The sequence below is a fragment of the Orussus abietinus genome, unplaced genomic scaffold, assembly GCF_000612105.2.
Source record: "Orussus abietinus isolate OABI.00-Male unplaced genomic scaffold, Oabi_2.0 scaffold25, whole genome shotgun sequence".
Taxonomy (NCBI): Eukaryota; Metazoa; Arthropoda; class Insecta; order Hymenoptera; family Orussidae; genus Orussus; species Orussus abietinus.
Window position 1 is genome coordinate 54,114 of NW_019394504.1, and position 17,926 is coordinate 72,039.

Sequence of the window (17,926 nt, forward strand, 5' to 3'; positions counted from 1 at the left end):
AGGCACGAACCGTCGCGGAACGCTCTCTAGGAGAACCGTGCAATGGAATCGGCGTTTGCAGCGGGGAATAAAATAGGAAGAGCGCGGAACGATCTGGAATAACGGGGAAAAAAAAAATAAAAAATGCGTCGAGAAACGGCCGCCTTCCGGCGCCCCGGGTGCTAACCTAACGTAGCGCGAATTTCGCGACCTCCATTGGCGTCGGTTTCGCGCACGGTAGTTCCGAGAAGATCGGGCCTCCCGGGTGGCGAGGCTGGGACGAAAAATCCGGGAAACGGGGAAAAGTCCCTTTAAACGGGGAATTTAAAGGGCGGAAGGTTCGCCGGTCGCGCAGCCGGGGCTCGTCAGCTGAGAGACCAGCTGAAGCCCCCTCCCCGGAGTCGGCCGGGCAGGTTAACCTCGCGTCGCGCCTCGGCGACACCGGGACGAGGCCGAGGACGGTCCTCCGGCTCGATTTACGTATCTCCTAGGACTTACCTCTCGACCCTCGGGACGGCTCCTGGCAACGCGGATCCGCGAGGCGAACGGCGTCTCCTTCGGGACGAGACAACTTTTCGAAACCCTCTCACAATGGAATCTTCCAGCGGACTGGCCGGCCCGGCGAGCCGTTCCCTTCTGCGTGCACGCGCCCGCCGCGAGACCCCGCGCTCCCTCGACTCGCCGCGAGACGCTCCTCTAACCGAGATCCTCTGGCACGAGGCGGACACTCCTCCGAACCGACGAGGTGCCGCCGACCGAAATTCTACACGATCGCGGCTGAAAAACCGCGGAACGGCCGCCGCCTGACAGTTCAACCTGTCACTAGGGACCGGGGAGGGAACGCGAGCGTGGCGACACCGCGCGGCGAGGCGTCGAACCAGGGCCGAGGTAACGGACGAAATCTGCGGTAAATCCGAGGAGGGGGCACGCCGCGTGCTCGGAGACCCTTCCTTTTTTCTTCAGACTTAACTCCGGCGAGAAGACAATTTGCAACGAAGCTGGAACGGAAGGCGGAAACGAGGGAATGGAGGTAAATCATTATTTTAAGGCACGGATAGACGACCGCGCGGATGGCGCCATCATGTGGCGACGAGTTCAACCAACGACGCGAGTCGAAACTTAAATTCGACTGGAATACGCGTTAAAGAGGTTCCTTCGAGGGCTGTTTTGAGAAAATTGTGATAATTGTGGAATGGTAAGATTCTCGGTCATTTCGGAGACTTTACTCGCGGAATGGTTAACGAGTTTTTTTTAATTTTGGGATTATTCAGAAAAGAAAGGAGAACCGGCTGGGATGGCCATCTGGCGGCGAACGTTCGAACCTAGGACGCTTTGTTCAAATCGCGCGCGAGAATGACTCTGCGCGCATAGCAACAGGATCGATACCTTCCGCAAAACGTATGTACACCGACTGACAGACACGGAGAACCGTAAATTTATTATGAATCGACCATTTTCGCTTACGCATGGAGAAAACTTCCTGCGACAAGACCTACATATTAGGGCAGGGCTTAAACGTATTGTACCGTCACCAAGAGAAATGTCAATCGTGAAGGATCGGATTAAATGCGAGGGGTGCATTGATTTTGTTTAAACGAGTGGATACGCACCGACACCTTCACGCGGACTCAAGTTACGGAAACTTAAGGTGTTGGGTATAAAAGCATTCCACGTATAATGAGATAGGGTAGAAACTTAAAATGGAATTCCGCAACAGGTAAATCCGAGGACATGTTACTCTCTACAAATAATCGAGGCAGGTTAACCGTATCGAAAATATATAACTTACAGGTTTGTTAAGGTCATCCGGACTGTTCCTAGGTAAAGACAAATGTGCAAGACTTGTTAAACAGCTACCTTATGTCCAATTGCACGCTGATTTTGTAACGTGTCGGAGATAGATCAGGCACAGTATTGTCACTTTCTTTCCGGATTTTATTAACAATGCCACCCCTGTCCATTCAATGCAGCGTTATATGCGGTGCGGCGAAACAATCTGTCCTTTATAACCGTTTTTTTATTAAGCAAATAATATGAGTTTCCTATCCACAGCCAGGAACTCAATGCCTCCAAGAACTTCCTTACAACGACGTGACTCATGGTTCACCGTTTATTATTTCGTATTGCACGGACTGTTTATCACAATTAACGCCTTCTATCTCCTAGACCAACTGATCGTAACGAACGTCTATTAACGATTGATCAACGATTCTATAGATAACTTGCTTTAGGGTATGCTCGTAAAATCGCTTGCATTCTGTGTAACACAAAGCCCAGGAAGGATTCAATGGAGAAAGATGTATTTATAAACTTATTAGTCGCTTATGTACAAGAGGAGGTGAACCGACTACAGTACTAACTCTCGAGGGAATATCGATTTTCGGCAAAAATGCCCGTCAATCGTATCCCAAGGAATGTTTCGTATGGCAAAATAATTTCAATGCTAAAGATACCGGCGGATGTTTTTGTGCACGGAGTAAAAAATATCCCGGAATCTACATATAGGTACAATTGACATACATAGTTCACCCTTGAAACATAATGGAGATAATTACGTATAAATTTGTACGAGCTTCCGAGTGACTTCACCACTTGCTAACGAGATTGCCATTTCCAACAGCAATTTATGAAGCCGCCTTTCATACAAAACTCTGATCTGAAATCGGAGTTCAACAACGAGTTAACGAATCAGCTCTAGGAGCAGGAAAACGTTGGACTCATCCCCTGCCCCATCTTACAAATTCAATTTCATTCTAATCTTCTTTTGAGTCGTTGGGCAATTGCAGCAGTAATCGCTGCTCCCTTTCCGCTCCCATCTTCTGCATGTATAAACTTAAACTGCGACAAAAATTATCGATTTTAATTAATTTCATAAATATTTTTTGTTTTTCATAAGGTACTCAATCCTACCTTATATCCTGGGGCCAGCAAAGATATATACTGGTTCATCCACCCGTGTAATCGAGGATGATGCTTGTAGAGAGATCCATCGACGGCTATCGCCACCTCTTCCTTATTTAACCTCTCCAGCAAAGTCGCTATACCTTAAAAAATAATTCACATAATCTATGATCGAGTGGAATTTTATAACTTCCTTTCTCGAGCATACTTCTGCACTTACATATCGAAACTAGAAGAGCGGCTCTGTTGGAAGCAACCTCGCAGACGTACTGCACGATGTTCAAGTCATCTTCGTCAGCGGCAATGCCAAAATTAGTGAGTACCTTCCGCGTGTTACTCCTGCCTCCGTGAACTGAATCTCTAAGGGCGAATAAAGTGATTTAAACCGATAAATACTACGTTGCATACATTAGGATTTCATGTCTCCCAATTTGCAGGAGACTTACAATTCAATGTGGGAGACGAGGTCAGTCGTGAGGTTGCCTGGTGTTAGAAGAGATCCTGACGCGTTTCCTTCAAACAAGAGCTTTTCCTTGGTCAGCCTCGCCAGGATGACGCGGACTACCTCACCAAGGTACTTCCCACTGATGTACTTCTCAAACCTGTACTCAACATTTAATTATCGTATGGTATAGGTCGGCAATTCGGTAATACGATATTTGCTTAGGTGGACTTACGTGTAGGAGCTGACGAGCAGCGAATTCGCATCATTCTCGCGGTCGAAGTCCGTCTTGATGAAATCAAGAACACCATTGTCTCCAAAAGCTCCCCACTCGATATCGATGATAACCTGGTGACAGAGTATATTGTATACACCCACTGGTCAACCTTTTAAGTAAGTTGTAAATTTTGTATATTTTTTTTTTTTAACATGGATTTACCTCTTTTTCTCCATGTCTCTCAGTTTCCCAGTGGTCCACCCGATCGGCTCTTTCAAGGTAGCAGGCATTACTTCCGGTGCCCAAAATGAGACCAATACTCGTATTTCGGTCTAGACATGCTCCTTGGATCAGAGTACCAGTTGTGTCATTTAAAATGGCAACCACCTTCACTTTGGTGTCGCCTCGCTTAGACAGAGCATCTCTCAAAAGCTTTACAACATCCTTGTTGACTACGTCAGAACAGTTGAAACTTTTCGTCCAGGTTGACAAGACGCCAGTGTCCAACGAGTGTTGTTTTACCGGGAACGAGAACGTAAATCCTGAAAGAAATAATTTAGAGAGGAAAATTAATTGTAGAAAAGAGGGATTTAACGAAATCCACTAGACTTCCGTGATTGCAACATTCTCTAGAGTTTCTGCCCAGAGACAGATATGGATCACATACACGAGTAACTTGCGTAAGACTTTTGTCTAATTGTCGCGTCAATTGATGAAACGTAACAAGTTTCGTATGCCACTGGCAAAATACGAGGTAATACGTCTTTATAGCATGACGAGTAACGTCAGCCAATTTTTTCGAAAGACTGAAATTCTTGGAATCTCTCGCGGAACACGATCCTCAAAGAAATAGGAGTTGCAGCATTTTGTAATTAAGGAAATCATGTGCATGCTACATCGCATGTTATTCTTTTCAAGCTCAATTGAAATAAATGCAGAATGTCACCGTGACCGGACTTTACGAAAGGTTGAATAAATTTTTCCACTCTGCTATTGGATCCTTATCACGGTGACCAGACGAAATAATAGATATATCGTCTAGATATATTCTGCCTATCTGGCCACCTCAAGAACGGACGAATTGTGCGGGGAGAGTGTTGCAATGCCAATTAAAATCTTCATGTGCGGAGGCCCGCCAACGAAAATAGAATGGTTGTATCGATTCTAATTTACCCAGAGGAAGCTCCACATCTTGAAGACCCTCGCTGATGACAAAATCGCTGACGCACTCGGCGAGGTAGTCGAAAAGAACGAATCCAGAGCCAAGTCGAAGTTCATGATTGATGTGGTACTTCTTCACGTCCTGGCGAATCACTTCGCCGTTCTTCAGCTCCAACAGTAACACCCGGAAATTGGTGCCACCGAGATCCAACGACAGGAACAGGCCTTCCTCTGGAAATAATCCCTACGGATCAGATCGAGCGAATACCTCTTTGCCAATGATCACTAACAATTGCAAGGTAATGCCCGTTAAACCGAAAAGTCCACACGGTAAGAATTGAAAATAATAAGAACCTGTTCCATCAGGGAGCTCCGGAATATATGTATTTTCCATGGGCAGGGAAGAAACTTGTTCATGGATTCCCTTGTTCATCTCCGAGGCGAAAATATTCTGGATCCTCCTAGCAGTCGCCGCTGACAATCTCATCTGCGCCAGCAGGTTCTCCACCTGAGAAGGTAAAAAAAAAACAAAACGTCATCATTAATCCATAGAATTAAATCGACACGTTGGATTCGTAGAGGTCCAACGCACCCAGGCCATTTTATGGAATTTATAATACGCAAATCGCCCCGGAGCCGTTACGGGATAACATTCTAAAAAGTTGTACCTACTCGATTCGATAACGAGCGATGTGATCCAAACACGATGTACGATACGACTCCTTTTGTCGGTGATCGAAGGGGTCTACTGTAATAGCGAGGCAGAAACGCCGCTTATTTCAGCGATAAACACACGTAATCGGAGGCGACGTTTCAATGTCACTGACTTAATCCACGACTTTTATCAACGGCCAACCATGACGAACCGCAACGAGAAACCCACTGTCTAAACTTACCGAATTCAACAGCATTACTCCTTTTTTAATATTTTACATATGCACGAGAAGAGCGTGGATTTAATTGCGAAACGGTAAAGCGCGATATTCGAGTGATTCCGGAGAAAAAAAAAAAAAAGTATCAAAGGTATCATTCGATGACGCAGCCTGTACGTAAGGGGCTCGCCTTCGCAATGCAGCATCATTGGTCCAATAAATGGCGGTCGCGAATAATTGCTTAAAGAAGTGATTGAGCTCGTTTTGAAGACCATGTCGTAACTCGAGAACGCCATTGATAACCCGCCTGGAGCGATATCTCCTGAGTTATAGAGTCTGACCGATTTCGAGAGTGACCATTCCCGAGGCGAAGGACCCGGGAACAAATTCCTAAAACGAGGCCGGCCACCCACGACCATTGTGTACGCATCTTCTTCTCGTTTCCAAATTATCAGCGATAAAGTCTCGACTAGACGAACCGATCACGCTACGATATAAGACTAATCGCTAAATCGTATCTTCCGCATTTTCAGTACTTCTGGAAACTTACTTTTTCCCTCCTGACGTCATCTGCGAGTACAAGGGGCGCAACCTGGATGGCCTCGTGGAGAGCTCGATCATCGGGAGCCACCATTTTGGAATCGTTGGATGAACTCGTGGGTTCTGCAAGAATGAAAAGTAGCGCGATCAGCGAGTCGCCGAGTACGTATCGGACCCCAGGAAAAAAAATCTAACCCTCCTCTATCGTTAGAAACCGCTTAACGCGGTAATCCCGAAAATTTACACCGAACACGTGTGACGACCTTATCGTGTCGGCTCGTATCGTACGACATGCTATCGGTGTCGTAATCCCCAGACTAAGTTTGCGCATGGGTGACGGCGTGGCTGGTAATATCAATTAAAAATAAATATACACACGCGTCTCGCGGCTGCCATAATTTCCATACGGTCGAATGAAATCGAGTGGCTGCTCATCGATATCGCCGTCGCGTCGAGTGTCTTTGAACTGTCACGCGCAGATAATAAGTACCGAATCTACGCACGCGCTTTCGTTTTCCGGGTACGGATTTACGAAGTTTAAAAATTCACATAAGCTCGGGGTGTAAAGTTAATCCGTGCGGCATTCGCTCTATCTCGGATTTATAGCGCAGTCGATACGTTTCCATCACAACCTGGCCAAGATCCCACCTCGAGGATCTGTGGACGACTTCCTCCAAAGCCCACGTTTTTCCAGACGATTGAGTAATCGGACCGAGAACGAATAACAAACGGAGAGAATTCCTCTTCCCTATCTCCAGCATCCACCGTGATTGCGCCATAGTTTATCACTGTGTCATTCATTTTCCTCTTAGCGTGTCGCTTATCGGACTTCTTTCAACCCAGATGTGCACTTTTCGTATCGCGAGGCAAAACATAAAAAAGGACGACTCGAAAAGTCTGTACCGCATTTCCATGCCACACCGTTGCGACAGGAACGTCATGCATCAAACAGCTTCCCTTTCTCTCCTAGGAATGATAAGTGATGCGAGAGTCAAAAGTCCAAACAATATTTACGACTCCGGTTCATTGGCGTTCGAATGTCTCGGAGATTTTTCGGTTACGTAGAATTAGTATATTCCACGCGAGAAAAAATTCAGTGACTGGCATATAGTACTTTCTATATTATTTTCTAGAAACTCACGCTCTTTCATTTTTTTTTTTAGGCACGTCAAATGCAGTAACTCGTTGCCAAAAGCGTTTACCTCTCGAGACGTGGAATTGACATTCTAAACGTACGGGTAAGAACTAAATTAATGAAAAAAAAATTAATGAAAGTTGGCGTAAGTCCGCGTTGCATCTCGTAAGAGGATAAAGTACAAAAAATGTCGGGAAATCTTTGCCAGGGTCAAGGTCTTCGATCGATCGTTAAAAGCGACAGTAAGTCGCGCAAGTGCTGTCGTCGGTGCATTCTGCGCGGATTAATTTTCGTATGAATTTTTTACCCTGTCCAGAAAAATCGGTTTACGCCTTTCTTTCGAATTTCATAAATAAAACGTGAAATGTGAAAATAATTTACGCAGCTTGAACGTTGTTTCAGAGCGTCGAAGGATTTCGGAACGACTTCACTACCATCTCGCGCATTACGCAAAAGTAAACACAGCCGAGCCAGTGACGCGATGTCGATCGATTTTATTATCGCTCGGTATTACGTATCCCGACTGTGTACCGGTCATGTAAACAGAAATGTCCGAAATGCCAGCAATGTCGGAAATCTTGACACGCTTCAATGAGCCTATCTTTCTTAAGCGCATGGTGTTATGGATTCGGATATGACAATATTACCAGGGGAATAATCACGACTCTTAACAGTCATAAGGTATGGATAAAAAAGCTTTACCATTATTCTTGAAAAAAAAAAAAAAATGCGATATATCAACCCGTAAAACCTTGCGACAGGCGTTAAATCTTTGTTCCCTCCGTAAAAATAAATCTGTAAGAACACTCGGGAGGAAAATTTCTCAGCGTACATATCGAGTACGTGTTCACAGACGAAAGCACTTAGGCCTTGTGCAAGGTAAAAAAGAAATGATCGTAAAAGTTGAATAACTCGTTCCTCGAGCTGATTGGTCGAGGTGTGGCATGAGCCTCTTGCACATCTTGGCTACCGCATCCAGAGCACACTTTGGAATGCCAGAAGGAAGAAAATATTTATATTTTTCGTCGTCTGCGAGAAACACGAGATACGAAAGCTTTCTGCATACGATTAAATCAGAAACGGGTAATTGACACGTTACTCGTAGATCCGTGCACGGTGAACGTCGTGCAGAAGTACACGTTCATTGTCCCTGACATTCGTAGATTTGACGGTCATCGTCTTGATAACTGCCGAGGGAAAAACTCGGAGAAAGAACGGATCTGAATAAATGCACATATGCATGTGAATAAGTTACTTCCTCCAGAGCAGCGACCGTCAATAAGCTCTGTACTTTCGCCCACCGATGGACAGGTTTTATTAAAGATAAAATTATTTCAACGATTTAATTCACGTTTTTAATCTCGTTAATATATTTGAAATTAAAAAGTCTATAACATTCGCAGACAGGATATTAACAAATGCAGCGATCGAAGCGGTGGCGCCTGCCAAGGGAAACGTAAGAAAAGTCCTGAGTAAACGGACGGAGAAGTCGAAGAGTGAGAGCGTGACCCTCCATTGAAATCAATTGGAAGGTGTAAACGTCAATTGCGATAATTCCAGCCAATTGGGCGCAACGCGGCGATTCTAATTCGTAACGTCACACGCATAGTCGTCAATTACCGCTTTGGAGTTAAAGCGACTTCAAGTGAACGTCTTCTTTAGGTCGGCCTTTTAGCCATTTATAGATCACGACCCAAAGTAAGGCCCCTCGAGGAAGTCGAAGAGACTCTCTCGTCACCTCTCGATCTTCAATTCCAGAAAACGGAACGAAGTCAAAGAAATCTTCGGAGCTTCTTCAATTAAAATCTCTCTCGTATACGGCAAAGTCACGCGCTAAAATATATGCAGATCGATAGGATCGATGTGACGGAGGGAATCCACGATCATATCAGATTTATGCAACGTGATAACACGTCATGTGAATTCGTATTGGCACATTGTTTACCCGGCGAACACGTGCGTTGACTTTTCTCCGCGAAATCCAAACGAGACATCGAAACGTCTTAATTGTATTAAAAATCTGCCCGAGAGTGGCTCTCAAATTGCGTGAAAAAACAGTCTCGAGGTGAGATTCAAGCGAGGCATGAAAAATCTGGACGACATTCGCTCCATTAAAGTGTACTAATTCACAAACGCCGTTCGATCGCGGAGTCGTAATTATTAATCGACGAGGCGTCTACTCCAAAATTCACGAAATAGCGGACCGCGTTAACCAAGCTGGCACATTTCCGCCGTCCTCGATCCAAACAACCTTGCCGACCACTTACCAAAATCCACTCGGTCAAATCGGCACACCTCGCGAGCAACTCGTGTTTGCCCGTACGTGGTTAGCTATTTAAATACATGCCCACGCTCCGCGCGATTATTTAAATCGATTCAAGAATCCACTTCCTTAAAATTCCCGTCGATAAGCGCCTCCCACTAGACTAAACCGCTCAATCCTCGTTTAGCCGCGATTCGCTCCTTCCCGTCGATCAAAAACCGACATCGGAGTCAACGTCTCCTTCCTCCCCCGCAGTTAAATATCCATTACGCTTCCGGTGCCCATATGATAACCGCGGAGGACAAAGCGTTCACCGACAACTAAATGAACCGATTAAGGTGAAGTGAAACCCCCTTCAAATCAGTCGATTCGAATACAACACTTTTTTTTAAGGATATTAGACCAAACTGTCCAAAACTTTGACACATCCCTCCTGATCATCTTAGAATTGTCCTGACACATTCAAGATTTGGATTTTTAAACAAAATTTTTTCATTCAGCCCAGACCAGAACCAAAATGGTGTCGAGCTCTCATATTTCGATCAATATACAATTATCGAAGGCTCTGATATGAGAATCGAAAGGGCCAGGACAATTTTACGAGAATTTAGAACACTCTGGTAATCGATAAACTCGCATTTGAACGGGACAAAGGCAAAAAAAGTGTTGTATGCGCTTCTATGCTAAAACGATGGGAATACGAGGTCTCGAGGTGAAGATTTAATTCACCTGGAAATCACAGATGGCGCAGGGGTCCCTCTGCAGTCAATTAGGGCCCTAGAAAGCACGAATCCAGAGGATTTCTGGAGTTTTACTTAGATTTCTGTATAATTATTGTACGAAAACGACAGGTGGAGTATGCCATTTGGTACAATACCCAATATAATTCGACCCAGCTGTCAATATAAAAACCAACGTCGGCAACGTAGGCATTTAGAAAAATCTTCTTTATCGACCAAGACAATAGACGTGTTTCACTTCACCTTAAAAGTCCCTTGAACGTGGTTTAAGCGGTCTTGCGAGGCGATCGAGGAATCACCGGGGACGGTTCCTCTAGAAGAAGCGTCCAACTGATACCCCGATAACCGGTCTCCGGTTTTAGTCGAACGTTATCGAGAGAAAGATGAATGTCGAAAAGCCTAGACTCCGTTATAACAACTTACCTAGGGCCCTGGAATCCGAAGTTCGTAAAATGCCTGGACCTTGGTTCTCCGAATGAATCGGTGGTCGCCAGTCGAGGGATGCGGCACCGGGTGGATCGCCCCGGAGGATGAAGCGCCGGCACCGTAAGCGCGTGCTTTAATACGTGCGAACGTCGACGCGGTTGCGGGATCATCGAATGCGCTCGGCGTCCCACGGCCGACTGGTCGAGCCTCCGCGCGATCCCCTCCGTCCCCGCCCGCTTTTACGCGCGCGCTCCCATACCGGGAAGCCGCGCCGACCACGTGTCCGTACTTACCGGTGCGCGCGGCCGATCTGCAAGCGCGTCGGGACCCCACGCGGCTCCGGCAGATTCGGCCAGTAGATTTCGCCGCGACTGCGCAGCCGCGGTGCGCGTGCACCGGTTAAAGCGCAGCGCGCGCACGTGCGGCGTCCCAGTGGTCACGTGGAGGCCGTAGGAGGAATTCCACAAATGTAAAAATACTCGCGAGGCCAATAATTGCCAGTTAGACGCTCTTTCGTGCATAAAACGATTAACCGACGTACGCCGTGGAAGATGCACTGGAGTGCAAAAATCCCAGATTGAAATTGCATAATCTACTGCTTGGAAGAGAGTACCGACGTATGACGCCGTTTCATCTCGCGGTGGACCTTTGCGGTTTTAGGAATCGCGTTTCTTTCCAAGAGTTACGTCTTCGGGATCTACGATACGAGAGATCCTTCGGATAAATTATAAGTCGATTGGAGCGAGAGAGGGGTTCTAGTAGTTTAATAACGGACGTCTAACGAAAGGGAAGACGACGATATTTTTAGGAGATGCCGGGCCATTGAGCTTTAAATTATAATGTGCATTGAATTACGTGGGTAATGCCCGTCGACGATGTCTCGTCGTAGGTTCGAATCCGAGGTGGTTAGCCTTGTTCGCTGGACCTCGTTGAGTCAGCCTGAAATCATGAATTGTGATTAATAATATTCGATACATTGAATCCGTTCAAAGGACAATCGATCGTTTGATCCTAGGTGCGGAGAAAGAGCTAAATGGATATCGTTGACCCAGCGATCGATCCGGGGGGGTGTAAGTCCAGAAGAGAAAGACACGCTACCGATACCCATCTCGTGTAAAACAAAAGGAGCGTATATGCAGTATATGCGTATATGCAGATATGCAGTATATACGTATATGCAGAAACAAGGTCTTATATTAGTGCCGAGCCCAATAAACGCATCGCGGGAAAAATGAAGGACCAACGCGTGATCACTCGCGCCATGTGAAGATTCACTTGATACGTTCGTTAAATACTTTTATGGAGAGCGGCAGTCAAAGGAGGAAGAAAAAGGAGTCCTTTTGCGTGTGTCCAGTATGGATGGAAGAGCTCGAATGTGTGCGAAGCTCACGAGACGTCGTCACGTGTGGAGGGGCCGAGTGCGTGCCCTTTGACGAAGCCTGTACGAGTACCCGCGGGTAAATGCGTGTACGTACCTATGGCATCGTTAAACGATACAGTATAGGTCCTCGCTTGAATGGACTCTAATTAAAACGGATGCCGTGCTTAAATATAGATCGGTACAATTGTTCGCCCCTGGATCGCCCGCACGGCACACGTAGGCGTTACATGTTTTAATGATTTTTATTTACGGCTCCTTTTTTTCTCTTCAACGGCGTGATTTTATCCGTTTCATGGCATTTGTCACAAACCATCTAGGAATCCTGCATGAACCCCAACTAACTGGAAACGACGGAGATACTAGTTTTCCGAAGCCGAATGAGTTCGAAAGCTGATCATTCATCTTGCGTGTACGGTCATAAGGGGTATATTCTATATTTAGCGAAAGCGTCGAGTGCCAATGGAGACAAATGCAAAGTAGATCACTTGGACGTCCGTCCAGTCAAAAGGTTGAACCAACTGTGACCCGAATCGACCGCTCGAGTATGTTCGTCCTCTGGGTTCGCATCCAAGTTTGGGATATAATTTTCTAATCTCCGGGTAAATTATATTACAGATTGGGATTTGAAAAATAATACCGTCAATCGTATTTGAAAAATATTTTTATTATCCGTGAAAAGATAGACATGTATACATATAAATTATATGAGATTCGGAATCGCGGACTTTGACCCGAGGTCAGTGGAAGATAAAAATTAATCGAGTCTAATGACGACATGACCTCTCGAGGTGCTAGGTCTCAACATTTTTTTATTCCACTTCGACCTCGTTATCTCCTAGTTGGATATTATTGCGAAAATACGCCTTTCGAGGAGCGTAAATTTCTCGAATCGAAAACGTCCACGGAGATCTTAGATTTGTTCGATCCGTGACTTGACTTTATATCTAATATGTGCAAAGAATTTATTTTGATAAGAATTACTACAGCTCCTAAATTTGATTAACACGCGGAAATAAATTTGCTTATTATCGTTAACTTAATGATACTCTACGCAGGGAAATAAATAACTACTCTGGTAAAAGATCATCTCCTAGTTCTTCGTCCCCGAAATCGTCGTCTCTTTTTCCTGCGGAAGTCATCGGGCGAGCTGGCAAAGGCCCCACTGGATCCGAATAACTTGTCTCTGCAAAATAAATAATTAAAATGTTTCAAAGCTGGATGATTACTCAAAGGGATTCCAGGATGATCGTTCAAAGTCTGGAACGATGTATAGAGAGCAAAGATGGATAGAGGGGTAAGAATAGAATGTGAGAATCTGCTGGCGCATCTATCGCCTATTCAATCCATTAGGGTAATGTGGCCAGCTCGTGTACATCACTTTCGTTCATGTTCACCTCGTGTGTAACTGCGTAACAAAATGCTATGAAACGATTCGTTAGATAAAGTTCTCTGTCTTCGAAGAAATAATATTAGGAGATGCCAATGTAACCCTAGGTAATCCTAATTCATTGGTTAATAAGCGAATGTGAATTACAGGGCACACATAGTCATGTATTGTGACCTTCGTTACATAATGCCGTAAGTTGGTAATTCTCGCAAAGCAGACATAGGCCTTTCCTTTGACCGAAACTAAGTACCTAAATATCAGCGACTGATTTGAATGATTGTGAAAAAAAAACCTATTTTAATCCACAAGACGGACGAAAAATAAAATAACGTTAATAAATTTAATTACCGATTCGTATGTTCTGATCAGGTGTAAACTCTAACGAATTTTCTGGCATGGATGACCGGCTTGCTCTTGCAGGACCTCCACTATGCGATCCTTGGCGATCCGCAGACCCCAATCCAGGACTCGTTCGATGCTCTGATAAAATACTCATAACGGAACCAGCTCGTGAAGAAGTTCCGCTATTGCTTCTTTTGGATCCTATTAAAAAATTTTGTTCTATGTCTGTTTTAAGAAAAGTTGAGTCGTTGGAACTGACCTGTAGTTCCGGGCCTTGCAGAACCTTGTCGCTCTTTCAACTCTCTCGCTCTCTCAGCTTTCTTCAATTCAGATGCGTACAGCTGAGCCTCTTTTAGTCCCAAATCGCTACAGAGTCTTATTAAGAATTTTAAGCATTCAATGTTTTCTGGAAACTTCTTGTGAATATCTTGATACTCCGCTAATGCTTTATGAAATTGACCCGTCCGTCGTAAACAAGCAGCAGCAAGCAATCGCCATCGGGGCTGATCCGGCGCGAGTTCCACAGCTCTTTCAAAATAATTTAGCGCCTTTTCGGCAACCTTTGGGCACATATACACAAAAACGTATTTGAGATTAAATGAATACACCCGACATACGAAATGCGGAATGAGAAAAATTACTTACCTGCATAGAAATCGAATACGAACCGAGCCAGTCGATCACCTCGAAATTAGCAGGATAAAATCTGTAAGACTGTGCAACTCAATTTTATCAACTGTTAATATTCCATATTGTTATAATAGTGTACGAGTCTGTGACAAGCTGAATAAATAATTAGGTCAAGTAAACTGCATCAAATCAAAATAAATACGTACGTCGTGATAAAACTGGAATGCTTGCTGTTTATCCCCTACGCTATCATACATTTCTCCCAATTTTTGCAATACTCCAGGATCTGAAGGTATTATTCCCAAAAGTTGATTGTACCTGAATGGCAGTAACCGAGTATGCAATTATATACACATGCATTTAAATTATTTGTTGTCAAATAATTTAATTTGAACAATTTTTTTATTTTTACCATTCCGCTGCTTGATCCACATCACCTATCAGCTGGTATAGGTGGCCTATTTGATATAAAGTTTGGGGATCGTATCGAATCAAATTTCGCAATTTCCAGAAACACTCCAAAGCTTCCTCGTACATATTTTGCTTCTTATAGACTAGACCTAAATTTGAAAAGTAAGGCTATCTTTCACTTTAAAAAAATTGGAAGTATATTGAGTGCAATGATGTTACGTAATTTCTTCAATTTTATATGCAGAACTTGGAAGACGTAAATATTCAATATCTTATTAATTTACCAAGATTATAGAGAGCCTGTACATGACTAGCATCATTTTCCAAAGCACATAGTAAAAGTTCCCTTGCACGATCAAATTCACCTCTAACAATCGCACATGCCGCAAGATTAACATAGGCTGCAGCATTGTAACTGTCTACTTTTCTTGCTTCCTCCCCACATCTTTCGGCTTCTTCATAATCACCTTGCTAAAATATATTTAAAAACTTCATGCCATTATATTAAACAAATAAAGTATGAGTTTCTGTAAAAATCTAACGTTCTCACAAGGTAATAAATGAATGAAAGCATAGTCGATGCAGCACTATTTGCCTTAGTCTCTCGATTTTCAAACACTTTTAGTGTATCTATCGCCAACTGAGTTTCCCGATTATGTAGAAACACCATTGCTTTATTTATCTCTAAATCAGCTGCCAAAGGACCATAAGTAGAAGATTTTATTGCATCGACGCACCTGATAAAAGGAAAATATTATATTAACTGTATACGATTGTTGCGATTTTATCTTAACTCACCAAGCAAATCCAGCTGTTAAAGTATCTTCGATGACTGGTGCAATGAGTTTTGCTGCACTTAATATTGTTTTTTCTGCCTCTAACTTCATTTCTCTTTCTAATTTGGATAAATCATCATTCTTGATAACTTCGTTTAGTATGTTAGCAGCAACATCATCCTAGACATTTGTAAAGAAAAAAATGTACACGATTACAATCATTTATTGATGTTGAAAGAATTTAAGGTAATTAGTGCATAAATAAAATGAGGGAAAGCAACCATCACACCAAATTGATTACGTATACCCTACTCACTGTACTGTTATTGTATTTGTCTTCCTGATCTATGTTAAGTTGAACCTCTAACAATTCTAAGAATCCCCTTTTCATCTTATCCCGATGAGACAAAGCGAAATGACATAAAATGGCATGCAAACCCGCTTTGAATTCAGCTCTTTCTCTCATGACCCATTCGAAACTGTTTGCAGCCTCTTCCAAGCGACCCATTTGTACGAATAACATGCCAATATTATGCATTATTTTAATTCTGTGAAAGGGCCAGCATGCTAATGTTAAAAAGTTCTAAATTTCTAAATTTCTAATTTTAAGTCAAAAGGGTCACCTCAAATCCTTTTGAGCCACTGGTGCTTGATCCAAAGCCATCCTGTACATTTTAATGGCTTGTGATAACTGACCCATTTTAACATAAATGTTTCCCATATTCACTTTCAGCCTGGCACTGTTACTAAACATTCTGTTTCGGGTTATTGCTTGATATGTAGCTATAGCTTCGGTATACATTTCATTGTTTGTATATTGACTAGCCAAATTAAATAACACCTAAAATTCCAATGAGGTATACAGAATTTTTTAATTTTCTTAATACTCACTAAAAAGAGTCATCATACCGCGAACGTCAAATCTACATTGTGACTGTCGCTAAGTCCAGCCTGCTCTTGCAATCTTATCAGAGCTCTCTCTCTCGAAGAAGCTTCCCTTGCCCTTTCCAAGGCAACTCGCATACTATTTTCACATGCTGCCGCTGCAGAACTTTCAATTAATTCCATTATCTTTTGTTCTGCTGCTTTTATTTTTTCTTCAGGCCTTTAAAGATTAATTATCCTAAGTAAGAAAAACGGAATTTGTAGGTAACCAATAGTTATTAATAATTACGTGTCATCTTTTGCAGCTTCCAGTGGTGGTGCGGGACCCTTGGACGAACTACTCATATTAAGAGGATCGAATGGACGTCGACTACTGCTAGTATATCCAGCACCTCGCACGGCGGTCATCGGACGAGGAACCCCGGTACCTGGTCTACCACCCGCCGCCGTCCCCCCTCGATGATACTATAAATGCAACGTTTAAATGTCAAATAAATAAATAAATAAATAAATAATATTTTTTCAGTATCACTTGGTAGCACTAAAGTAACTTACGCCAGTAGAAGTTCCAAGACGCATAGCTGTCCCAGGGGTCTTTGGTGTCATCTAGACATCGTAGAAAATGACAGTTACTCTTTCGATGATTAAAAAATTTTAACCAGACATTTATACCAATACTTACGGTAATTCTTTTAGCAAAGGTAGTTTTAAGCGCTTCTTGAAAGAATTCATCTTGATCGAGATCTTGTGTACTATACACCGAAGGGTAATCATTGTAACCACTATAAATATCATCGCTTATCCCATTCGCCGTCATGTTTACTGTATGTACAATCACTGTAAAACAATACTGAACAATACTGAACAACACTAATTATTTTGTTTGAACCATCCATGTGATGAGTAAAGGTTGATCCACCGGGAGCGACAAGAGACGATGAATAATACTGTTGGATTTTATCGTGTCTACGATCGTCGCCCGCTTCACCTCTGATTTTATTTTTCAGTGCTGTAAACCCAACGTCAGCGCCACATCGCGGTGATATCGATCACTTATAGCGGTTTCTCTTTCTAAATTCGACAGAAAATCGTAACACTAGCGCACTCTATTGAAATTAATCAGTACTTAACAATTGCCCATATAAGGTGTCACGCCTCTGTTTTGAATGGCTTATGGTCAAATTGGGTCAAATCAGAGCTGGTCAAATCGATCAAACTCGACGGAACACTCTGACAGTGCTGCCACCGTGTTTTCCAATGTCCTCAAACACAACTAACGTTGATAAAAGTAGAGTTCTGGTTAATCAGCAATCGTCTACTTTACCGATCGAATGACAACGATCTGAAAATTTGCTATCTGGTACAAAAACATAAATCACGTCATCTCGGTTCTAGCTAACTCCGATATTAATCGTTTCCTTGATATGCAATTTATTCT

At 43.5% G+C, this 17,926-nt stretch overlaps 2 protein-coding genes and 1 long non-coding RNA gene across 7 annotated transcripts; 1 reads left to right on the top strand and 2 right to left on the bottom strand.

Annotated features, from left to right (window-relative positions):
- Positions 1-1,893: 1,893 nt before the first annotated feature.
- Positions 1,894-10,976, bottom strand: LOC105697649 (hexokinase-1). Of its 4 annotated transcripts, none has more exons than XM_012421152.2 (10): positions 10,674-10,976; positions 6,123-6,235; positions 5,055-5,208; positions 4,713-4,931; positions 3,762-4,081; positions 3,558-3,670; positions 3,327-3,482; positions 3,101-3,240; positions 2,890-3,023; positions 1,894-2,817 (listed from the first exon to the last, which is right to left on the bottom strand). In XM_012421152.2, exons 2-10 carry the CDS (start codon positions 6,204-6,206, stop codon positions 2,728-2,730), a joined length of 1,410 nt encoding a protein of 469 aa, XP_012276575.1. In that variant the 5' UTR covers positions 6,207-6,235; positions 10,674-10,976; the 3' UTR covers positions 1,894-2,727. The 4 variants fall into 4 exon arrangements, with proteins under 4 accessions (XP_012276575.1, XP_012276572.1, XP_012276574.1 ...); XM_012421149.2 differs by lacking the exon at positions 10,674-10,976 and adding an exon at positions 6,745-6,928; XM_012421151.2 differs by lacking the exon at positions 10,674-10,976 and adding an exon at positions 6,308-6,478.
- Positions 6,164-16,901, top strand: LOC105697650. 2 transcript variants are annotated; one of them, XR_001103865.1, is made up of 4 exons: positions 6,164-6,274; positions 7,276-7,350; positions 7,650-7,928; positions 16,794-16,901. It is a non-coding gene; the product is annotated as an uncharacterized LOC105697650 (long non-coding RNA). The 2 variants fall into 2 exon arrangements; XR_001103864.1 differs by lacking the exon at positions 6,164-6,274 and having other exon boundaries at positions 6,951-7,350.
- Positions 12,706-17,457, bottom strand: LOC105697648 (intraflagellar transport protein 88 homolog). Its single transcript, XM_012421148.2, has 15 exons — positions 17,171-17,457; positions 17,044-17,094; positions 16,778-16,953; positions 16,513-16,708; positions 16,227-16,444; positions 15,920-16,151; positions 15,626-15,783; positions 15,378-15,564; positions 15,112-15,298; positions 14,829-14,976; positions 14,623-14,734; positions 14,432-14,500; positions 14,046-14,346; positions 13,793-13,987; positions 12,706-13,240 (listed from the first exon to the last, which is right to left on the bottom strand). Exons 1-15 carry the CDS (start codon positions 17,303-17,305, stop codon positions 13,125-13,127), a joined length of 2,481 nt encoding a protein of 826 aa, XP_012276571.1. The 5' UTR covers positions 17,306-17,457; the 3' UTR covers positions 12,706-13,124.
- Between the last annotated feature and the right edge of the window lie 469 nt (positions 17,458-17,926).

Excerpts from the sequence above, each read along its gene's own strand:
- LOC105697649 (XM_012421149.2), bottom strand. The coding sequence starts at position 6,913 with ATGAATGACACAGTGATAAACTATGGCGCAATCACGGTGGATGCTGGA. Across the intron at positions 6,236-6,744 it reads CGAGGTGGGATCTTGGCCAG|AACCCACGAGTTCATCCAAC; the intron begins GTTGTGATGGAA and ends TCATTCTTGCAG. Across the intron at positions 3,671-3,761 it reads AGAGACATGGAGAAAAAGAG|GTTATCATCGATATCGAGTG; the intron begins GTAAATCCATGT and ends CTCTGTCACCAG.
- LOC105697648 (XM_012421148.2), bottom strand. The coding sequence starts at position 17,305 with ATGACGGCGAATGGGATAAGCGATGATATTTATAGTGGTTACAATGAT. Across the intron at positions 16,954-17,043 it reads GTCTTGGAACTTCTACTGGC|TATCATCGAGGGGGGACGGC; the intron begins GTAAGTTACTTT and ends TTGCATTTATAG. Across the intron at positions 16,709-16,777 it reads GAAGCTGCAAAAGATGACAC|GCCTGAAGAAAAAATAAAAG; the intron begins GTAATTATTAAT and ends TAATCTTTAAAG.